General features: G+C 35.8%; 1 protein-coding gene across 7 annotated transcripts in view; it reads left to right on the plus strand.

Annotated features, from left to right (window-relative positions):
- Window positions 1-23,391, plus strand: part of PCMTD1 (protein-L-isoaspartate (D-aspartate) O-methyltransferase domain containing 1) — a 46,708-nt gene extending 23,317 nt beyond the window's left edge. For 5 of the 7 annotated variants that reach the window (XM_056330779.1, XM_056330783.1, XM_056330778.1 and 2 more), the window contains 4 exons: window positions 2,814-2,916; window positions 14,716-14,887; window positions 16,414-16,537; window positions 20,839-23,391. In XM_056330779.1, coding sequence (XP_056186754.1) covers window positions 2,814-2,916; window positions 14,716-14,887; window positions 16,414-16,537; window positions 20,839-21,209 — 770 coding nt within the window. In that variant the 3' untranslated portion in view covers window positions 21,210-23,391. Of the gene's footprint in view, window positions 1-2,813; window positions 2,917-6,535; window positions 6,705-14,715; window positions 14,888-16,413; window positions 16,538-20,838 lie in introns of those variants that run through there. The other 2 variants (XM_056330781.1, XM_056330782.1) reach the window with 2 other exon arrangements.
- The last annotated feature ends 369 nt before the right edge of the window (window positions 23,392-23,760 follow it).

The following is a 23,760-nucleotide window of genomic DNA, read 5'->3' on the forward strand; positions in this document are numbered from 1 at the left end:
AGGTTGCAATATTTAAAGTTCAGTGTTCTATTTCACTATTAAAACAACTAGTAAATATTGCTGTACTTTTTCCTCTGAAGTGTTTGTTCAGGGTAGTGAGTAATAGTATTCATTTATTTCTCTGACTTTTGGAAAGCTTTATTTCATTATTCTTTAACTATGATGTTTAAAAAAGAAATTGTGGCTTATTGCACTTGCATCAGTGTATTTTTCTAACTGATTCTGAGTGGCTGTTGGTTGGCTGTTGAATGCTCCTGGGTTTGACCTCTCTTTATCAAGCAGAATTCCTGTCCTTCAGATTATTATATGCAGAGTTGAAGAAATGAAATGGGAAAAGGCTTGTTCTTCTACAGAGGGCGAGATCGGCTGACAGTTCCCAAGAAGCACAGTTACACTGGAGGTGTTCCCACAGAGCCACTGCCGGTGCTGATACTTCTCTAGCAGTGCTGAGGTGCCTGGAGCACTGACTGGTCAGCTACTTACAGAAGCAGACTTCCCATGTTTCTGCAGTGCTGTACCCAGTCTCCAAAGCCTGCTTGGTGTTGTAATGTCGTTTGAGTGCTAGGCTGAGGCATGGAAGCAATAAATACAATTTACATGCCTTTATTTTCTTACTCTGCTTCCTTTGATAAAATTACTTGTTACATGAAATCATTCTTCTTTATTGTTTGTTTTAAACCAGGGAACAGCTGCTTTAACAAAGAAAAACAAACAGATGTAAGTTTTTGATAAATAAACCATGTATATTTTTAAAAGCTCACTTTTTAAAAACAGATCTGGTGTGCACTGCAGTTAATAACAGAGTAGTGGTTTCTGACCGTAGTTGAATATCTTTGTTTGACAATGTAGTGAGCAGTATTTCTGCTGTGTTGGCAGTGTCAAAATGGCTAGATTAAATCATCAAATAATTTGAAATGGATAAACATTTGTAAGTTTAGCACCATACTAAAAAACCCCCACCAAACAACTGCCACTCCACAGAGGTTAAGTTAACTGTTGCTGGTAACATTAAAATGAAATACAGTTCAGACTAATGGTGGAATTGCTAGCTTATTATGCTGAAAGATGCCAGTTGACTTTAGAGAATAGTAGAAAATGTTTTTAGGAGACTGCTTAAATGTACAGCTGTGACTTCTGATGAAAGAACAGAAGATGTTTCTGTATTTCTGTTCAAATTAAGAATATCACAGTGTATCATGGTGTGATGATGTCTTGCATTCATAGGTATTGAAACAACGGGCATTTACATTTTTTTTTAATGTTTTTAAAATTGAGTAATGGAATGTATATGTGAATTTTGGGACAGGTGATAATGCATTTTTAATTTAAATTATGAGGTTGAAGAAATGGTGATCAATTTTTAACTAATGAAAACATACCTTGGATGCTGCTGCATGCTGTAGAACTCTTAACTGCACTGGTTAGAACATCGTAACCATGCAAGGGAGCATTGAATAATTAAATAGCTAGGAAGGGATTGCCTGTGCTGGTGCTTTTCTTAATGTGATAGATGATAACCTATATTTACAGTAGGTATGTCAACAGAAGGTACATGCTTTCACAAGTTCTAAGAACATTCCTTGGATGATCCACCTACTTCTTGCTTGGCATCAGAGAGGTCTTATGAACACTGCCTGTGGTAACCTGCTGGATCGGTTTTATTTCACCTAGTAGAAAATGATCTAAACTATGTTGTGTTAAGAATTGCAATTATTAATCAGCTTAGTGGCATACACTTTTACAGTAAAATGAAACCTTTCCTGGTAATCCTAGGTCTTTTTTATTAATCAGTGTCCTAGAAAAGACAAATTGAATTGTTTCATTGGAGTAACATCTTTGAGTTAAATATTTAGGAAAGATTTAGAATGCAGTAGAGGTTATAAATACAAGTTTTGTCTAATCTTATTGATGTTTACTTCCCTTCCTCCCCTTTCCTCTCCCTTTTCCAATTCTATGCTCCAGTGACTAAAGTCCCTGGGCTATAAGTGCATGTTAAATATAGAATCCCCACAGCAAATGTGACTATCCAATTCGGATTCCTTCCTGATGTGGATAATCCTCATAATACTGTCTCATGATTTCTTCGTGTTCCGGAAAAATAGCATTAACTTCTGGCACCCAGATTGACTTGAAAATACACTTAGATTTGGTTGCAGGAAAGCAGTGTTGCAATTGTGGTGCAATTGTGATGAGTGAACATAATGTGGTCAATTTCAGTGTTCTGGATGGAAATTTATTGTAAGTAAATCAGAGCAGACTTCTGGTTTTGGAACCTGCAGAATAAAAGACAGATGTGGCTAAGGGATATAATACCTGGCCTCTGAATTGTCAAAAGCTGAAATTTTTGTCATAAGAAAACATCAAACTATAAATACCAAAATACAGACTAAATAATGATTTTAAATTGTTGTAGTCGATCTAAATACTGTATTGAAAAAGAAGCTACTCAAACTGACTTTATGTAGTCATTCATTTTTTTTCCTGCATGCTTAGAAGAAAATTCGTCCTGTAAAATCATTTTACCACAGTTCTGTCCTTGTTCAGTCATTGATCCTCTGGCCTTTTACCTTCCTCATAAGCATTGGCAATGCAGACACAAAAAATAACTGTCTAGCAGTTGTTGGGAGACTTCTCTGTGTTACGTGATCTTAGTGATTTCACATATGAAAGGTATAATGCTGTTCCATGCAGTTGTGCTGTGCTTAAATTAAGAAAAAGCCAAAACCAACCAACCAAAAAACCCCAAACAAACAAAAAACAACACAACCCAAACAAACAACAAAAACCCCCCACCCTACTCTTTTTATTTACAGGACCGTTTGGGATAAATCACGGAATAGAGCTTCATTCAGATGTGGTAGAATATGCCAAGGAAAAATTGGAGAGCTTCATAAAATATAGTGATAGCTTTGATAAGTAAGTATCTAATTTGTCTATTTCACTTTGCAGCAGTGTTTTTGTTTTTGAACTGAGTGTGTCATTGCTTACTAGTTTAGGGGAGGGGAAAAGAATGGTGTCACACAACCAAAACATAACATATCCATTTTGTTACGCTAGTTCATGAGGTAAGGCTTAAGAAAGCACTCTTCAGAAATGTGGGAGTATTCCTGCTGTATAATAGAATTAATACAATTGATTTTTCTGCATTTTGGTGATGTATGTACATATATACATGTGTATGGGCATGCACATATACATATGTACTTCAGGAGAATTATGCGATATGCAGGTGTCTTTGCATGTTTAAAGTAATCTGTATCCATTAAGTCAGTTTTTATTTTATAATTGTACATTATCCTCCTGTACAGTATGAACTTTTTTCTAATCTACCACTGTTGATCTAGACATGAGTAAATTTATCTGATTGTATTAATGCTTATTGCCTGAAGACATGGACTTAGAATATTAATCAGTGCTCATATACCACTCACTTCTACTGGTGTACTCCTGGGTTACAGGGCTTGAACCTTATTTTTATTGAACTCAAGAATTTTTTATTACTAAAGTTGGCCTATAAGAATCTGCCTGTGTGGAAAGAAAGGCAAGGTTCTGCAAGGGCTGTTCCTTGTAAAGATGCTTTTCCTTACAGGCAGTAAGTTCTCCAAGAATGATTATAAGGTAGCTTCTGGAAAGGCAGTAAAGTTTTTGAATTGTAGGATTAGCTTAAGATTGCATGTCCTTTGCCTCTTTTCTTCCCCAATGGGCAACAGAGAAAAATTCTTTCTCTTTACCTTTGTAATGTGCTTTATGAACTGCTGTGTTCCTGGTTATGTTCGTTGGAGCTCAATCCACTTTTTTCCGTAGCCCAAACTTCAGAAGCTCTGGTCTGACCACAGGCCTTCCTCCTTCATGCTCTGAAGTAACAGAAAGGTATCATCCTAGTGTTACCTGTATCTGAATTAAATTCTGTACTAATGATATTGGCTAGATGGCTTTAGTACTGTGTTCTGACATTACAATAAACATAGTTATCTAAGAGAAAATACATATGGTTCATTACTGCAGTGTTAATTTTAATACAGGCACTTAATGTTAGTTCAGGTAAATACATATAGAAACCAGAAAAAATTGATTCATTCAGGAACTTCATGATGCACTTTATATAATCTGTCTTTAAAAAGTGTGTGAAATGTGGTCACTTGTGAGCATTAATAATTCTGCGTTAGTGGCTCTAAGTTAGATGTACTTGCCAGCTAATGAGCTGATGCACATTCCTGTACTCAGACATACAAAAAGGTGGTTTTGATTGAAATGTCTTTCCAATCTTGTGATAGATTTATGTACAGAAATTGAGTGCAGGGGTAGCAAGAAAACATTATTTTTTAAACAAGATCTGATTAGGATATTTATTTAAAAGAATATCAGAACACTGATAAAAGAATATTCAAAACATGCAAGATCTGGGGGGGGAAAAAAGCACCGAAGTTGCTAAACTGGGCATAAATGAATGTCAGTGTTTTATGTATATTGTTTTTGAAGGAAATAAGTGATTATACTTAGTAAATGATCTAAATATTCTTAAAGAGGAGAGTTATTTTCCCCTAATTCAGGAGATCGGCTCTGGGGACAGTGTTATAAATGCTGCATGCTGTTTACAATCATAGTTCAAATGATCTTTAATTATACAGTGTTACTCCAATGAGGGGGAAAAAGTCAGCAGGCTGGTAAATATGATCTGAACTTTATCACTAATTTGTACGTTGTATTTTGGCACATGCTGTTTTAACAATCCACCTTTTCCTCACAACAGTAAAATACTAAGCAATGGCTACAGAAACACCCTCCTCATCAACCTAACAAAAGCTACGCTTCTGTGAAAGTGCTTTTTTAATACAAATCTACTTGGTAAACAGCTGCGCTGCAGCTGACATGGTACTGATGAGCTGGTTGGATTTTGTGTTTTGAGGGGGGATTTGTAATGTGTCTGCATAGCTGATTCTGGCTAACTGCTTTCTTCGTAAGGATTCTGTATTTTAATGTAGTTAATGAAGATGGTATGGTTTTTTTCTTTGATGGGGTCCTTCTGTGTCTTCTTAATTTAAGTGAATTTGTACAGCATGTCTTAAATTTCAATCTGCTTGTTGAAGTAATGTGCTCTAGGTCAGTAAGTTTGGTTTTGATTCTTGTTTCAGTAACTTTTTCCTGCATCTTCATTTATAAGTGAAAGATATTTACCCAAAGTTGCGCGGACTGTGGCATCAGAACTTAACTACTGATTTGGTCAGCTTAGTATTTGGACGAAAGACCACCCAAGAAAAAGGTGTGCGGTGTCTTGTCTACTGTTGAACACTGGTGTATATATATCTAGCAGGCATCCTTACTGTTTGAAAATAGATTTTATGTGGCAAGACTGGTATGAATGAAGCTAATTGCTTGGGCAGGGGTGTGTGTGTGATGGGGAAAAATACCTTACTCTTGCCAGCAGCCTCTAACGAGGTACGTGGGGGACAGGAGGAACACAGAGACTATGATTGATTTTCCTGGCAGTAATGGAGTTAATGCGGATGGGGAATTCTGTAAAACTTCACATTGCCACTTCCCTGTGTTCATTCTTTAGTGTATAATGTTCTTTGGTCTGGTCTGAATATTTTAAGCAATCTCCTTTTTGAAACAAAAGATGGTTTAACCTTTGAAACAAAAGATGGTTTAACCTTATGGGTGGGTACTCGGAGAGCTTCAACCTAGATCCGAAATAAACAGTATCTAACTTTGTGGTGTTCCTTTGCTTGGAGCAATAGGCCATTGGCTTTGCACCTGACTTCTTTGTGGAGCTGGGTCATGATAATTCACGTGGGGTTCTGCCTGACAAAGCAAGATGGAATATTTCTATTGAATGACAAGATAACCATTTTTATGGGGGAATGATCCAGTGTTGTGTGGTATAAACTAACTTTTCCCCCTTGATTCCTGAGAAGAATGTTGGTGAAATTAAAAATTTACTTTTCTATGATTGGGATAGATGCTTGACTAAAGACTGGAAGCAATGTGAAAATAGTGTGTCCAGAAGGATTTGAGAGACTCACTCTGCTTAAATAAAGGAAGGGTTGTCTACCTCTGGTAGCTGAGCTTCTCTCAGTTTTGGCCTGTTGAACTGTTGATTAGAGGAAAAGCTTTTCAGGTACCTGTTTCAGAAAGACAAGTAATTCCATAATCACTTGTATCTGTATCCATATCCCACCAATCTAAAAATCTTTTTCCTCTAAACGGAGGTGGAGTTGTTCCTTCTGAGAGTAAAATGCTGCCTTGATTTTATTTGATGGCGCATGTTTGCCAGTAGAAGCACAGGGGAAGTTCCATCTGAAAGCACCTGAAAGTGGTGTTGTGGTTGAGGTGTAAAGATTTTAGGTATAGCAAATTCTCTGACCCTGAAATGCATAAGGCTCTCTTCCATTCTTAAAACCTTCAGGGAATGCATGCCAGTTAAGGGGAAAAAAACATTCCATAAGAAGGCTCTATCTAAAACACGTATGTTCAAGTACCAGGCCCCGCTTCACCTGTTTATTGAAGGGGAATGTGTTGTCTTTTCTGCTCCCAGTCAACTTCTAGACCTAGAATATCCAGCTCGGAGAGAGAGCCACAGGGCAAGGCTAGGTTGCCCATCTTCTAGCACCCTATCAAAAACCAAACGTGGGTAAGATGTTGAAGTCCCTGCTGTGAAAGAAAATCACCAACCCTTCTCGGGATCAAAAGAAACCACTTCAATGGTAAGTGACAAGAACCCTAGTACTACTTCTGGGATAACTGTTATGGGTGAAACTTCTTCATGAAGTCCTGTAGTAGATTGTGTTAGCACTGAAAACTAGTAAAGTTAATCTTCCATAGAACATTTGTCTTCATCAAAATTTAGGGCTCCTGTTAGGCCCCTGAAGGCTCACTGTCTTTTTATTAAAGCAGATTTCAAATGGAAAGTTCCTTGTATACACACAAAGAAAAGAAACCTCCATCCTGCCTGTGCAGCTGATTAATAATTGCAGTAAAAAAATCAAATCGGGAAGAGCAAATGGTCACCAGAACTCACTGATAAACTTTCTCAGTTTAAATCTTACTTATAACTTAGTCTTGGTTTCAAATTGTCTGATGGTTTTGTTAGTGGTGAATAAATTCTTGTTGAGGTTAGTTTAATCAGAATAACACAGGGACTGCAAGAATTCCGGTGGAATTCTTTGATGCCAGAGGTTGTTAAACAAAAAGGAAAGGAAAACAGGCTTTTGGAATATCCCTTTTTTATTTAGAGATATTAAGCATACTACACATCATAAACCAGAAGGCTCCGAAAATGACAATTGAATCTACTCTTACCTAGGAAGGAACAAACCCTGCTTTCTTCAAGCATTTGATAGTCGAAGAAATACATATTCTTGTCCTCTCAGAACCATACGTGAAATATCTTTCATAAAGAAATTAATAAATCCAACAGTGGATGCTGCTTTGGACAGCTCTCATTGCTGCAAGTTTTAAAGTACTTAGAAAGTTTGTTAAAAGCGATGACAGTGCTCAGTGCATGGTTCCTATAAAATCTGTTGCTTCACAGATATGTGCAATATAAAGTATGACAATTTTAACTTTATTAAACCATTTTTCTGCTTCAGTAAAAAGAGGAAAGCAAATATTTTGCTTTTTTTGTTAATAGATGAGTTGTTCTCCAGACTTCTATCCATAGATATATTAGGGCTCTGACAGTAAACTGAAATGACAGAAATTTTTTTCTTACCATCCTATTCCTGCCCACTTTCCTTAAAATTCACTATGGAATTGAATAAAAACCTATTCCTTTGGTGTAATTTCTCGTTTTAGCACCACATACAGTTTACATATAGTACATAACAAAATTTAAATTTTGTAAACCAATGCTGAAGGGAGGGTGAGATTACTTGTAAGGGTTTTTTAAGAACCAGTGTTTGATGTTTTCCTCAGAAACAGTTGTGTGATCTGTTTTGGCCCACCTCAGTGAAACTGATGAGACTATAAGAAATTGTAAACTAGATGTCATAGTTATTCTATTATATAGCCTCAGCTAAGTTTATCCAAAAAGGATGACAGATACAAGTGAAGTAGACATACAGGTGTCTCACTGTCTCTACAGCATTGCGTGGAAGCTGAAAAAATATTCAAGACAAAATTACTGTATAGAAATTTTACCAGCATCAGTTTTGGCTGTTACTCTATTGCTGATTAAAATTACTGTTATTGTAATTGGATGCAAGGGACTAGAAATGTGTTGTTGTAGATTTTGTTTTCAAAGATTTAATGTTTGTTTCTGTTTAAAATTTGTAGTGTACGTGCAGAAGGTCTCTCAAATAATAATACTAATAGGTAAAATGTGTGTAACTTTTCCACAAAATGTGCTAGCAATCCACAAATACGCATTTATACATGAACCAAAGACTAGTTCAGAATGCTTAAAAAAAAAATATGCTTAACCAAAGTGGAATGAGCAGTAAATAACAGAAAATAGTAAGGTGGAAAGAACTTGCCATCTTGCTCTGCTGCTGTCCCACTTCACAGGAGAAGAATTGATGCTCTTTAAAAATCATTTTCCCATACTAACTGATGCAGGCTTAAAGTTTCTTAGCTAGTGATTTAATCTTAACTAGACATCAGACAATATAATGTGGGAACCATTCATTGAGAGGCAAATAGGAAGATGTTTTCCTGCAATATACGAAGTACCTTTAAATCTGATTGATACTAGTTCTAATGCACTTCTGCAGTTAGGTAAAATGAGAAAGTCTAATGAGGCATAGCAAACAGAAAGTAATTTCATTATTCTGTTGCGTATTCTTGTGGTGTGTTATATCACACAAAGCCACGTGAGCATTGACCTTCATCTGTGGATTTCAAAGAAAAGTTTTATGTCAGTTTAAAACCTGAAAAATGACTAAATGATCTGAAAGCTGCTTCAAGGTTTCCTTCAGTGAATGCATTGGTGTTTAAACAGAGTCTAGGAGTACTTCGAGTAGGATTACTGTCTGTGAAATTCTTGTTTGACATAGGAGAAGCTTTAGGAGTATTGTCTCTTTAATACAAATGGACAAAGGAGATGGAACTTCCTAGATTAAATTATGTGTAGCTTTTCAGTCTGTCTTAAATAAACACAGGAAACACTTATTTTTCAGCTGCTGTAAATTCTTTTAGGTCAGTTTTTTGTTGGTAAAAAGAATAGGCAACTTCCAAACTATTCTGCCACAACTGCTGTAGGTTTTTTGGTTAGGTTTTTTTTTTCTTCCTTCTTCCCCCATTCTGAGGAGCTCTTCTCTGGAAAATATGGTCAGCAGTATATTAGAATTAGGGCAATGACATATTAGCATAGGACAAAAGTGAGTGTTATTTCCTTGTCATGGTAGCAAAAATAGTTTAATGTTTTATCATGCGTTTTCAGAGTCTGAACATTTTGCAGATTCATTTCAGTGTCTGTTATTAATGTATTTGGTTTAAGGGAAATATGATATAAAGCTAATTTCATGAGTTCTTATGCTGGATTTACCATTGTGTTTTGGAATATGTATTAAAATGTGTTTGGTTTTTGTTTTGTTTTTTTCCCCCATGAAGAGACAGGTGTGAAATTTGCTTTGCAATGGTTTTGAATTCTTTGTTCCAGTGCAGTGTCACTGTAGTTCAAATGGCAAGTGTTAACAACATGCCAACCTTTTCTTACACATCATTGAAGCTGAAGAATAGTCCTTTGTGCCCGAAGTTTAAATAAATTTAAATAAATTTCCTATTAGAAGGGAATTACTTGGAGCAGCTTGATGCTATGAATGAGATTTCAGATGACTTGGAGGGTTTGAGTTGTCTGACTACAGGAAATGAATGTGGATGGGAAAACTATACTAAATTCATACTGAAATGGGTTTCCTGTTTGTAAGAGCAGCAAGCTGAGATACGAGTGACCAAATATAGAGATAGGAACAAGAGTACTGTTAGATATCCTGGTATGACTGAAGTAGTTGAGAGGTGTAAAATGTAGCTGGAGTGATGCTGCTTTTAAGAACTAATTTTTCTCTTAGCAAAAGACAGGTGTAAGTAGTCGGTATTGCTTTTTTTGAAGTATCTTGTGACATACTTTATTATTTCCATCAGAGAAGCCTGTGGGTATTGAAAGTTGGTTTTCCTTCAAATTACTTGACTTTTCTCCCCAATTCTATTGAACTACTTCTTTTCTAAAGGAAAAAAAAAAGGGTGGCAATTCATGCCTACTTGAATGTGGTTTCATCTCCAAGAGAGATCAGGATAACATCCTGCATTCGTGAAGTTTGTATAGGTAGAAGACCTTAGCCCAAGAATGTGCTCATTTTTTTTGTTAATGGCTTGCTATGACAGAAATACTAGATTGGTGGATATGGATACAGGAGCAACAAAATTTAATATTAGTTTTTGCTATAAATGTTTTTTAAAATTAATATTCATTTTATCACAATAGTAATACTTAGTGTTGGTATCTATGGGGAATCTTAAAAGAACATGGGCAGTAACAATCTGTTACTTGATGATTTTCTTAAGTTCCTGCAGCAAAGACAGAGATACACCTCAGTTTCTAGAGATTTTTTTTTTTTTTTACAGTTATCTGGAAGAAAAGTACCATAGCTGTATTGAGGATAAACTTGAAACAGGATAGGTTTAAAATCTGCAAAAGATGGAAGGGCAAAATCAGGTCAACAGTATTTTATGTGCTTGAAACTGCTTTATTATCTTAGGCCATTGCTAAATGTGATCTGCATGTGCTTAGATTTATCCTTTGGCAAGTGCTTGTTTAAACAGAAATTTTCTGTTGCTTTATTATCTATAGTAGGAACTTCCATTTTCTGTTCTGTTGGCTTGGTTCTTTTGTAATCAAGATACCAGTTTAAACACGTAATGTGTATAAAACTCCTCCAGATTGTTCCAGTGCTTTACTTTTTTTGCCTTTTTTTTTTGGCATCTGATGTAAGAAATAAGAGGTTTTCTTTGTTACTTACATAATGCTCTGGAAAGCCACCCTGACCCTTTGGTTGAGGTGAACAAATAGTCACGAACACTTGGTATTTCTTAGTTCCATTTCAACTCAGTAACTCAAAAAGCAAAATATTACTTCATCTTGATAGGTAGCTTATGTGATTGTCAGTGCTGCATGTTAAAGCAATAAACTCTTTATTTCCAGCAGTGTCATTAATCTAATTAAAGATAGTTCAGTGTAACACAGAAGGTAATTGAATATCTGATCTGTTTTGATAGCCTAAAGGCAATAGGAATAAAATCAACTTGCCAGATAGTGACAATTAGGACTAAAGTAATATGGGTTTCATTAGCTCAAGTTCCATTGCAAAACAATGTAGTTGATACTACTTTAATACTGTAAGACTTAACAGGCTTGTGATGCTTTTGGTAGTTATTCTTAAAATCACTTATTCCCTTGTGTTTGCAGAACCTTTGTATTTAAGTTATTAGATAATTTCCTGATCAAATGATGGAGTCTTTTATACTTAAGCAAAGTTAAGTTCAGTTTTACTCATTTTGAAAATTATTTGGGAAAGCTAGTGGAACAAATTCTCAAAATTACACTCCAGTCTCTTTTGGAAGGTCATCACAAATTACTGGATTAGATAAATACAAGAAAACGTTACATGCATTTATCAGTTATTTTTGATTCAGAGGCTTGTGTATCTTTTTGTGAAAATGGAATCAGCTGTGAAGATTCAGGGAGTCGGGGAAGAGTCTCCTTGTGTTACTGGTGAGGTTTACATGGGAGTGTGGAGGAGTAAGGTTTGCTATTGTACAATTTACTAGGTTTGAAAAGTCTGTAATCTACCATGAGCTCTGTATGCCTTTATTTCTGGCATTTTGTTACTGCTCATACCGTAACACAAGAAACAGTTGGTTCTGTGAGAAGCACGAATGAAAAGGGTTGGCTTTTGAACTTGCATGGTGCTGTGACCAGAGACAGTTTATAACCTTTTCCTTGTATTTGTTCTATCTTTAGCTTTATGGGTGACAGGAAGGTATGTAGGGCAATTTCTAAACTGCCTGTGTTTGAGTGGGCAGCTGGCATACCAGTGCAGGCCAGATGGATGTTACCATTGCATGGCCAGGTGAGCTGAGTAGACCTCCTTGGTTTTCATCTGACATGGACTAAAGAGTTCTTCAGGAATTAAATGTACTTTAGTCCTTACGCTGTTCAGGTTTGCTGTGGGAAATGAGTCTTCAGGAAACTCCAGCTACTGACAAACAGGATTGAAACTAGCTGAAGCTATATGGGGGAAGAAGGTTATTTTTTGAAGTAAATGGACTAATAAATAACTGGCTCACATCTCCACAAAACTGTGCTAATAATGTGGATCACAGTCCAGCCAATTTAAAGGGCCTATAGATAGAGTTAGTCTCTAGTGCTTAACCCATCTCGTAGGTATAATAAGAAGTTGCTTCTGTGCCTTCATTTGCACTTTGTGCCCTTCTGGCTTCAAACTGTGGAGCTAAACAAGAAATTCTCTTCAGCTTTTACTGTATTTGTAAAGACTACTGGATTTTAATCCATAGCTCACGTATAGTGTATTTTGTGTCTGGGGAATGTTTTGTGGGGTTTTTTGTCTTGTATTTTTGACTTAAGAGTTTGGTGCTCCTGCTTGTTCTAAGAGGGTGTGAACAGTGGCTTCATGAGCTTTAAGGTGCTTTCTAGTAGAGGAAGCAGTTTAGACATATCTGGTAATAAGTTTGCCAGCTTTTAGAGGAGCATTTTGAGAAGATCACAAGTGAAAATTGCCAGGTTAGGCAGGCAGGCTGTCTTCATTTTTCTAAAAATAACTAGGGACTGTCTCAAGATCTAAAACTGCATTTTAGAAAAGTACCATATTTTCTCTTTCCCTGCTCCCCCACCCTTGTACTTTTGAAGCCTACAAAAGTACTTTACTCAGACTTTCAAATTAAATTGATGTGGTGCTTGACTTAAACTGTAGCATGAACTGCTTGATTGACCTTCACTGAATACAGAAAAATACGTGATAGTCCAAGTGCTTATGAAATGAGTTGGCTTCGTCAGCAAAGTGATCAGTGCCTCAAGTTTCAGTTTCTTCCCAGCATTTAACCTTGTCTAATGTATTTCTAGATCTTTCTCTGTTAATCTGAAATTATTTCAACTACAGTTCATGCTGGGCTAGCTGCCCAGTTTGTGCAACAGTCATTCTCTATGCTCCCTCCCTCTCCCTTTTTTTCCTTTGTAATCTACCGGTGTTTGTAAACTTCAATTTTTCCTCTGAACTTGGAAGAGGAAACAACTTTGTGGACTGTTTGCCACATAGCACATGAGCTGTTGAGTAGTTGGTAGAGGGTTCTGGAGTCAGTCTATGACTAGACAAAAAAGGAAGCATTTGCATTCTTTTCAAGATCAAACATCCCATCTTGGGGAAAAAATGATATACTTCAAGAAAAAACTTCAGTTTAATAGAATTCTAATTTGTTAATGGCAGTGGTATAGATGGGAAAGTGAGCCAAGCCTTATAGGCAGCATCCCTAAGCAGTGAAAGCTGCCAGGTTTCCTTGTGACTGAAGAAATGTTGATTTGAATGTTGTCAGGTGTTGTACTGGGATTTGCTACTGCTAGCCAAGTAAAAGAAAAAAAAATATATTATTTTCCAATCATGGTCAACTGTAAAGTTTTTAAAATGGCTATATGTATTTGAAGAAGTTTTTAGAAGTCATTCCTTCAGGATGAAGTTTGAGATGTTTTGGATTGTAATACTGCCAGATTAAGTTTATGAACTGTTTCATGCAACAGCGTGTTAGATTTTACTTGGAATTTTTTGTTTTATACACCCCCCCCCCCCCCCCCCAAGAAAACCATAAAGCCTTTCTATGAGCTACTTTGTAATCTTAAAATATTTGGGGAAAAAATGTAGTTACTCGCTGAAGGAATTTTTTACAAAAAGGTAAATTACCTTGATGTTAACAGCTGAAGAAGGAGGGTACTTCAGAGATTTGAAAAATGTTCGAAAATATCACTGTAATGGAGAAAATAGGCAGCTTTAGCAATAAGGCTCTGTGCTGTACATGTTTCCTTTGGTATTTTATGCAGTGACAAAGACTATTTACAGTCCTTATGACTTCTGTTACTAACTTCGGTCCACTTGAAAGTGTTTGTATAACTTCGATTTGCTGATGAAAATTAGATGCTTCTGAGAATCTCTTTTTATTGCTTTCTGTCTGGCCAAAAAATGTCAGTCTTTTCCATTAAATTCCTTTCTTTGGGAAAAGTGGATTGGGCTCAAGGTGGAAAATTGGGAGCTAGGGGAAAACAAGTCTTTTAAAAGCCTGATCTTTAAAAAAAATAGAGGGAGGGCTATTAGGAAATTAACTGTTTCAATATTTATCAAACAGCCTGGATATCACATGTTGTTGATGAATTTACTGTTTTATAGGCACTTCTGCTGTATGGCTTGTAAGGTTTCTTTAAACAAATCTAATTACTTGCACTTAGGAAGTCTCTTATTGCTTTGAGGCCTTTTCTGTTTTGCATAATACATAATTATAACTGCTTAAGAATGTTTCTTTGGTCCCTGATGTAGCAGAAAAAAATCCCATTATTTTCAAGTAGTATTGCCTAACTACAGACTTTTAGAGTATGTATGCTAATTTTTCTTCATTACATAAAGGAAGGTATGAAAAATATTTTTCTGTTTCTATCTGGACTGGCTTTTCTTAAAAATCCTCATTTGAAATGTCCCCTCTTTTGTTTTTTCTTCCCCTTAGATTTGAGTTCTGTGAACCTGCCTTTGTGGTTGGTAATTGTTTGGAAATAGCCTCAGACAGTCATCAATATGACCGGATTTACTGTGGAGCTGGAGTCCAGAAAGACCATGAAAACTACATGAAAATTTTATTGAAAGTGGGAGGCATTTTAGTAATGCCTATAGAAGATCAGGTGACTTAGTGACAATTTCCCCTTTTTATCTTTTAGTATGAGAAATATATAATTTAAGGAATGCTTTTAAATGTATATTTGACTAAGTTAACATTCAACTAATACTGTGATTCAGTGTATTGTTGCAGTTAAGCAGATACTAGTCTTTTTTAATGGTCTTGAAAGGTTTTCCCTTAAACTCGTAGGAAAACATCAGTATCCTGCTTCCAACAAAGTCGGTGGCAAAACTGTCTTCACTGAAACTAAACTCCATTCATAGTATTTCAGTTATACTAGTCCCAGATTTGCTTTGAAACAAAGAAACCACCCTCTAAACCAGAGAATTTGTGTCAGAAATGGGAAATAACTGTGATTAGTGGAACATTGCTAGGGGAGGAAACAACATGACATTATTTTCAGCAGTTTCCAGTGTTGTTTTACTGTGTTAGATGAAATGGTTTTTTAGACAGGTGTATTATTTTAATAATACGTTCGCACTTTTATCACTTTCAATCCTTGGATGTCAAAAGGCTTTACGAAGGTAAGTAGTACCTCCCTGTTTTACTAATAGGGAAATTAAGACAGATTATGGGACTCAGGCTGATGTCCTCCTAAATATGGATAATTACTAAAATGCTTGTTGCTAAACATGCTAGTTACTCTATCTTCCAGAAATAATTATCACATAATGTATCTGCTTTCTCAAAATACCAAAGTGATTTAAACATAGTTGCATGATTCAGTTCCGTAAGTATTTTTTTAGTATTTATTGGACTAAGATATTGTCAGTCGAAATTTATGGAATCCAACTTAGAGGTAGACACAATTCAAAAGCAAAATCAAAACTGTGAATATTTCTACCTTATATACAGATGGTTAGGGGGATTGAGCATGTAAAGTACAAGGAGCAGCTGAAAGATCTGTGTTACTCTAGCCTGCAGAGAAACAGCTAAGGGAACATTTAATTCCTGACTTGACTTCTGAAAAGGGTGGAGAATTTAGCTGGTAGACTGGAGTCCAGTGCTCCTCACAGGTACATAGCAAACTGAAAGAAGAATGTTACAAATGGCAGCAAGGGGGCATTCTGCCTGCATATGGGGAAAAAAAAAAAAAACAACTACAACGGTTATCGCTACAGCAGGCTGCCTAGAGAGGTTGGGGAATCTGTCCTAGAAGATCTTTTTAACTTCATCAGAAAATCTGAGTTGCCTGATTTAACTTTGAAGTTGGTCTTGTTCAAGCAGGAGACTCCAGAGGTTGCTTCCAACTTATTCTGTGATCTTTTGGAAAAATCAGAAAGAGCAAAACTTACCTTGGGCCTTTGTTTTCCTGCTGCGTCTCTTCCCATTGCTAAAGAGCCTTATTTGGTACTCAGGTGAACAATTACAATTTCAAGAAATATGAAAGTCCTTTCTGTTCATAAAGCAGTCTTTATAAATTAGTTGTGAAGCAAATGAAACTAGTAGTGTATTTGAATGCCAGTCTGAATAGTATTGAGAGTGACAAAAATGTAACTACTGATTTTTTTTGTTGTTGTTCTTACGCAGCTAACACAGATCTTGAGAACAGGACAGAACACATGGGAAAGTAAAAATATCCTTGCTGTTTCATTTGCTCCACTAGTGCAACCTAACAGAAATGACAACGGCAAACATGACACTGTGGGACTGCGTAAGTGTCGTTTGTGCTCACTCCCTTTGCCTTGACAGGTTGTTACAGCACGTGCTGGTGGTGGTCTGGAAGTAGGTAGGCTATGCTATACAGACATAATGTCATAGAACAGAAGCATAACAGTTTAGCAAAGCAGGAGCTTATTGATGCTTTTTTGTGCTCCTGACACACGTTCTGTGTTGCTGAATGATTAATGCCCTGAATTAAAATTATACAGTGTTTCCAGCTTATTTTCCAGACTTCTTTTCCTTTTAGGTTCAGCTTCTCTATTTCTAGTGAGGTACAGATAAAATAGGAAGCTGTCTGTCAGGAGTGCTAACTTCCTGATGCTCTCCATGAGAAAAATATTTCTTCTCTTCCCCCCCAAAATGAAAGGAGCAGGTCTAAACTGTGCAGCAGTGGTGTATGGTAGGATATTAATGTGTCTGTCTGCAACTGATACAATGATGCCTAGCTGTATTTTGTTAGTCATGGGGGTTGGCTTTCTAATTGCAATGCTTTGAATTAGGTGAGTAAAGATACTTAGAAAAGGTCTCTGAAAGTACAACTGTTGCCAAGATAAGGGAAGGGGAAAAAAGTGGCAGAGAAAGGTGCAGGGTTGAAAATTTCTGTCAGAGTAGTTAGGTCTAGGAGTAGGATAATACACAGAGCTTCAGTAGCATGTGGACACCTAAATAAGCCCAGCAAAGACAATAGAAAATAACAGCTTTTCTCTCCTGTGTTGTTCTGTTAACCTTTAACCAAAGGGAAAGAATTCCCCTGTCCTCTTGTCATGTTTCTTGCCTCCATGCACACTTCTCAACTGTAAAACAGGTATAAACCCTTCAGGAGTCCAGGATGTCCTGTCAGGTTGCATTACCTGTAGCTGCTGATCTGGCTATTAATTTTGAGTCTGTATGTGAGCTTGCCAAGGTTAGTTCCTTATTATAGTTACCTTTACGGGTTTTGTTGAAAGTATAGATCCTTTTTTTTCTTTTTTTCTTTTTTTTTTTTTTGTCAGAAATAATTAATTCTGGTTGTTTCAACACTTGCTTTTTTAGACCTCAGAAATTATTTCCTGAAAATAACTTGTTAATGCAAGATTATTTTTTTTGTCCATTCTTTGCTTTAGATGTAGTCCATAATAGATAGACTGTATAATGACTGACAGTAAAATACAGAGGTAGCTTGTCAAACTTGCTGGTCTTACTATGATTTACTGCAGTCTAATTCCTTACAAGATAAAGAGGATTTTCAAGTGTGTTCTATGACCATTCCTGAATTTTCACAATGAAAATAGTGCAGACCAGTAGCATTCAGAACTGAACTGCAGTACAATAAAGGTGTTTCCTGTAAGTAGTTTAAGAATTTCAAAATTACTTTTTAGTGAGCAGAGAAAAATAACAAACAAATGTGCTATTAAGTTGGCATTACTTAGTAAGATTTAAACCCCCTCAAACTTTAGGGACTTGAAGATGCACAGTAAAATGAAATCAGTAAGATACGCTTCTTTCCACTGCTCAGTGGGGCACTGTAAAAAGTAGTGATATGAAGTGCAAGAAATAAAAATTGTGGCTAATTTCTTTTACAGCAGTGATGTCTACTTATTTCAAATCCACATACCGATAAATTATCTTCAGTTCAGAGTAGTCAGTAAACATTTTCCTTCTGCAAACTGTGGCCAGAAACTGCAGATGTCACTACTAAGTAAACGTGGAGTCTGTGCCATACTCTGGACAACCCTTGAATGCCTTCTGACACATGTGACGTTACATATAGATTGCAGTTACAACTGTCATATTTTCATAGGGTGTAGTAAAATACCTGTCAGCTAGTCATTCTCAGAGTAGAATCTTTTTCCTCATAGAAAACTACAGAGGTGTTGTTAAAGGATCGTTTTACCAACTTAGTTAATTAGGACACAGTTTGCTGCTACTAGACAATTAGAAAGAACCAGACATTAAACATCAAAAAATTGCATCATGTTCCTCTCATTTAAAAACAGAATAGTACCTATAATTTGAATAGTTTGACTAACGCTTTTAGGAAAAAAACGTAAGACAGATTGGCAGTAAACAATACTCAGATACTCATGTTTGGTGTAAATGATTTAAGAAGGCTTATTCAACACCAGAATGGTTACAGCTGTGTGGCATATTGCGAGCAAGGATGAACTCTGCCTTTGGGTAGACTGTATGCTATGTGATAAATGTCAAGCACAACTAGCACTGGTAAGGTAAATACTCTTCATCTCAGTTTTACATTTGAGCAGGATGTTAAAATGGTTGCATAGCTTCATGCTTAACTTTGTGTGGGAAGTGAACTTGTGGTGACCCACAGTACTGTATGTACTAAAAACTGATCATGAACCCAAGTACATCACTGGTAATGATAGATTTTATTGAAATCTTGATTTTCTTTTTTATTTAATCATAATGAATGAGAAAAGATGAAATGGCTTAGATCCAATGAAATTTTACTGTGTTTATCAATACAATTAAATTAAAATATCAAGTTTAAGATCACTAATCAAAACAAAAAATGAGTTGTATTTCTTGGTCAGTTTGGCTTAAATTGATGAGTATCGGCAGAACTTAAGGCTACTTCTGTTATTTGAAGTTCTCTTTAGGTATCTCCTGAATATTTCCGTATTCAAACAGATTTTATATTACTCTAGGACTTCCTGCCTAGCTGTCCTTCCTACCTATCAAGTGGGCTTTTTTTGTGGGTTTTTTTTTGTTGTTAATATTTGTTAATAGAGCAAGTCTGAAGCTTTCTAAAACCTCATTTTCTTTATGCTGTCTTCTGTGTGTCTGTTGTGTCTGGCATTTCTGAACAGAAGTTTAGGACTGTTAGGCCTTGACTTCCTTTATGCATTATGACTTGTTGATAGTTACTAATTCTGGCTTATGATCTGGGATATGACTGTGAGGAGCTTTGTCTTTAAACTTTTTAGATGCTGTTGTCTTCAAAATCAAATAGAATATAATCAAGCATAACTAGCACTGAAAATAATGTGATTATTTTATATTATCTTGCAGGATAAAGCTGAGAGCTTACTACTTTCACACCTTTTTCAGGACACAGCATTTCAAAATTTTGTTCCATTCTCTTCTGAAGGAAATTTTTTGTTATTCTGATTTTATGAAGTCTCTCTTACACAGTTCTTTATATTAGACAAATGTCTGTTAGTCCATTAACTTTATATACCTTCTGTTTTCATTTACTATAATTGACATATGATCTGCAATCATGGCTTGTTTAGCCTGGTATTATAAATGTGGTTTTGATGGTTAGATGGGGTTTTGTTCTTGAATTTTGAGTTGGTTTTATATTAAACAAATGGGGCTTTTGAAAAATTTCTGTTGGTGTTAGCTGATATCAGTGTTGTCATTCATAAATGCCCTTTCTGTCTCAGATCTGAGTAACTAGCATGCAGCTAAAATCAGTGTATAAACAGATTTTGTTTGGAATGCATAGTGTTTTTTAAGCTGAATGCAGTATTGGAAGTGTAATTATCAAAAACTATTTCTTCACTAACTTCTTTGTTGCTGTAGTCCCCATTACTTCTATGCTGCTCTGTATAGGAAGAAAAATTACAAGCAAAAAAGTTGAACAGGCTGCACTTTTGGCTGGTGTACTCCTTGAATTTTGTTTTCCTTGAAATTAGCTAGCCATTGCTCATCTGGGGCAGGCATCCACCAGCCCAGCAATACTTGGTCATCAGCTGCTTGTCTGTCATGGGAAAATATGTGGGTTTTGGCTTTTTCTTACCTGCTTTTTGTCTTCAGGACTTCAGTAATTTTGATTCCTTTTCTGCTGCAAAGATATGGGTGACTTACCTGGTTGATCAGCTGTGAAGTCAACATGGTCCTCCCTCATCAGTTGAATTTAGTAGGAAGTAGGGGAAAGTATAGTGAGTAGAATAAGGAAGCAGAAAAAAGGCACTTGCCTAAACAAATGTGACACAGAGGTAGAAATTGTTTCCTAGCAGTAGGTTCTTAAAACATTGCCAGCAGTAGGTCCCAAGACTTGTCAGGTGCTAAAAGATGACAGTATTTGTGGTATGCTTTCTTAAATTTATTCTGATAATCTGTTCATGCTTTCTGTTTGTCCTGCATATCTGTCAAAAGACCTCTTAATTTCTTGGACTGTGCCACAAGGTTTGTCAGGGTGGCTCTATCTAGCTTTGTTTCATTTGCATATTGTATCACGTACTAAAATTTCTATTGTTCTTGGACATTACTCTTACTGCCTTGCAGCTAGTTTTTTTCACTAGAGGGAAATTTCACTTAGTATAACTTTTTTTTTTTTTTTTTTAGCTCCATGTGCTGTTAGGAATCTCCAGGACCTAGCTCGAATATATATCAGACGTACCCTTAGAAACTTCATAAATGAGGAGATGAAAGCCAAGGGTATTACTCAGAAGGCTCCTCCAAAAAGAAAACGCAGAAGATGTCGTAGACGCAGGATTAACACCTATGTGTTTGTCGGTAATCAGCTCATTCCTCAGCCTCTAGATAGTGAAGAAGATGAAAGAATGGAAGATGATAACAAAGAGGAGGAGGATAAAGATCACAGTGAGGCCTTGAAGCCAGAAGAGCCGCCTCGAAATCTGTTGAGAGAGAAAATTATGAGTCTACCATTACCTGAATCTTTAAAAGCATACTTGACCTATTACAGAGAGAAATAACTTGTTTTAAGTAGAAATAATGCCTACTGATAGTTCCTTTATTCTTGAAAATGTAGCATTTATTAAGAAGTAGGTGGACAAATTATTATTAGTCTTTCGTCGAGACTGAAGTACAGCGATAAATCATAACTTATCTCTATCTTGTCTTTGCTACAAAGAAGACTTGCATTCAACAGTAGAATCCCTTTTTAAAAATCTATTTTCTTTAAATTTTGAAAATGCTGTTTTAACTCTGATAGAAATATATATTCCATTATGCAGCACTAATCAATATTTTGCATGGTAAGTCTTTTTTTGATCCCTAACAGATTTGTATTGATGAAAGGATGAGTGAAATTTTATATATGCTAAATAATTGTTGAACGTGCATCTGACTTGATGAACAATTTGTCTGTATTTATTATTACTAGGGGAACACCTTAAACATGCAGACACTTATCCTCTAATGTCCGAAATCAGACTCTTTTAAAGTTTATTTTACTATGGCTTTGTTGCAATCATTATTACTATGTTGGTATAGATGTATTCCAACAACACAAGTGCAATAAATGTATACAGACACTGAACGAGCTGGCTTTAACGAAATAAGAAAATAGAAGTTTTGAAATGTCAGATGACCCTGCTACTTCTGCATTTATTTCTTTTGCCAAAAGATCTTGAGGAAACTTAACAGCTTCTCTCAGAGCCTTAAACACCATATTGAATAAGAAGCAAAGCAATGCTTACTTCAGCTCTGCTTATATTTTACTCCGTTCTACACTTTCAGTATTTCTAACTAGAGGTACTTCCTCATTTGTGAGAAGTTTAGGACAGTACGTTTTATTTCTACAGTTCACAACATTGAGTCAAAATGTTTGGTAATAAAAGATTGTAATTTAGATTTCAGTCATCTATATTTACTGCTTTTAAGTAGAGGTAGAATTTCAACAAAGTTTAGTTTGTATTGCTTATTGGGATAGCTATAATAGTAGAAGTTAGAATTTGTTAAGCAAATGCACTTTAGTAAGTGAATTTTATACTTAACATGCATCTCCAAGAAGGTAGACTTGTGCTAGCCTATATTTTGTTTCTGAGCATGGCTCTTAGCACACAAATATTTATAAAATATACACATCTTTTGGAAGCCTAAAGAGTAGCAGTGCAACTGTGGGGACCCACAATAGTGCTGATTTAAATCTATGATTTTTCCTCTTCTAGTTGTGAAGTTACTTGCAGTTCTCATTTTTAACTTTGTTTGCTTTTACTATCTTGATTTCTTCATTCTGTTGTAACGTAACCATGAGGGAAAACAGTGTTTATTGAGAACTCGGCATGATACGCATTAAAAGCCACAATCATTGGTAACATATGCCTATTGGACCCAGTGAAGAGAATTCCTATTGAAATATCCTGCACAATAGAAACAAAATGATCACATCTTTCTGAAACGGTCAACGTTCCTAGTCCAGGTTGTAACCAGCCAATGTTCATGTGGTCTAACAGTCCAATATTGACTTCAAAACACGTAAGCATTTTGTTGCATCTGAGAAGGAAGATAATATGTAATCCCATGAGACTGACTCTTTATTATGCATTTCATGCTGTAGTCCCTGTTTTTTAAGGTACATCATAGTAATGTTTAAGTGGAACTTCATGAAGGCCTGTTGTACCAGCATGTGGAGTTACTTTCCGCAATATATTTACAGTATAAGTAAAAACTACGTGAAATAAATATTCTGACTTTATTTTAAAAGCAGGAAAAACTACTATGAAAGTTTTCCAAAATAATTATACTAATAAAGTAATTGTGATGCTTCAGCTATAAGAATTGAACATAATCTTGTTTTAAATGGATTATTTTAGATGGAGTTTAAATAATCGGAAGTTTGAGGTTTTGTCTCTCCTCTTCTTGGAATCTACATCTATAAGCTCAAGAGTATGAGATGACTAAATATTACTTAAGTACTTCGAGGACTTTATACAGGATGCTTTTGGAGAATAAATTTCTGCATTCTTTAATGCCTGTATACTTGGAAAAATGAATAGCGGATGACTTGTCATGATTCTTCAGTATGTAAGTTTTTTTTCGGAGTCACTGAAAGAGAATGTTTCTTCTGTGTTTTATATGTGGATTTATTTTACACTCTTGAATTTATATTTGCATAAATAAAAAGATAGAAATTAAAAATGAAATAAAACTTAATTTTTGCCGTATCAGTTGATGATGGGGACATTGTTGCAATAAAATGGGGGGTTGTTTTGGTGGTTTCTGCTTGTTTGAATTTCTCTGGTTTTGTGCAAGTATTTTCGGTTGTTTGGAAATTAAGGTGCCAGTTCATAGTTAGGTCAGTAACCTCTTAATAAAAGCTATTCTTGAATTTCAGCAGTAATACACCTTTTTGCTAAAACTTGAATTTTTTAACAAAGGTTGAAAGTTGAGATGTTATTCATGACACAGGAAAGCTGTTTTGGGCCCAGCACTACTTCTGAAGTACTTGGCTGGAGAATTTGTTTTTTTCTAGCGAGCCTAGAACCTATAGATGAGCTATATGCTCAAGAACAGTTTCATGTG

The sequence above is a fragment of the Falco biarmicus genome, chromosome 3, assembly GCF_023638135.1.
Source record: "Falco biarmicus isolate bFalBia1 chromosome 3, bFalBia1.pri, whole genome shotgun sequence".
Classification (NCBI taxonomy): Eukaryota; Metazoa; Chordata; class Aves; order Falconiformes; family Falconidae; genus Falco; species Falco biarmicus.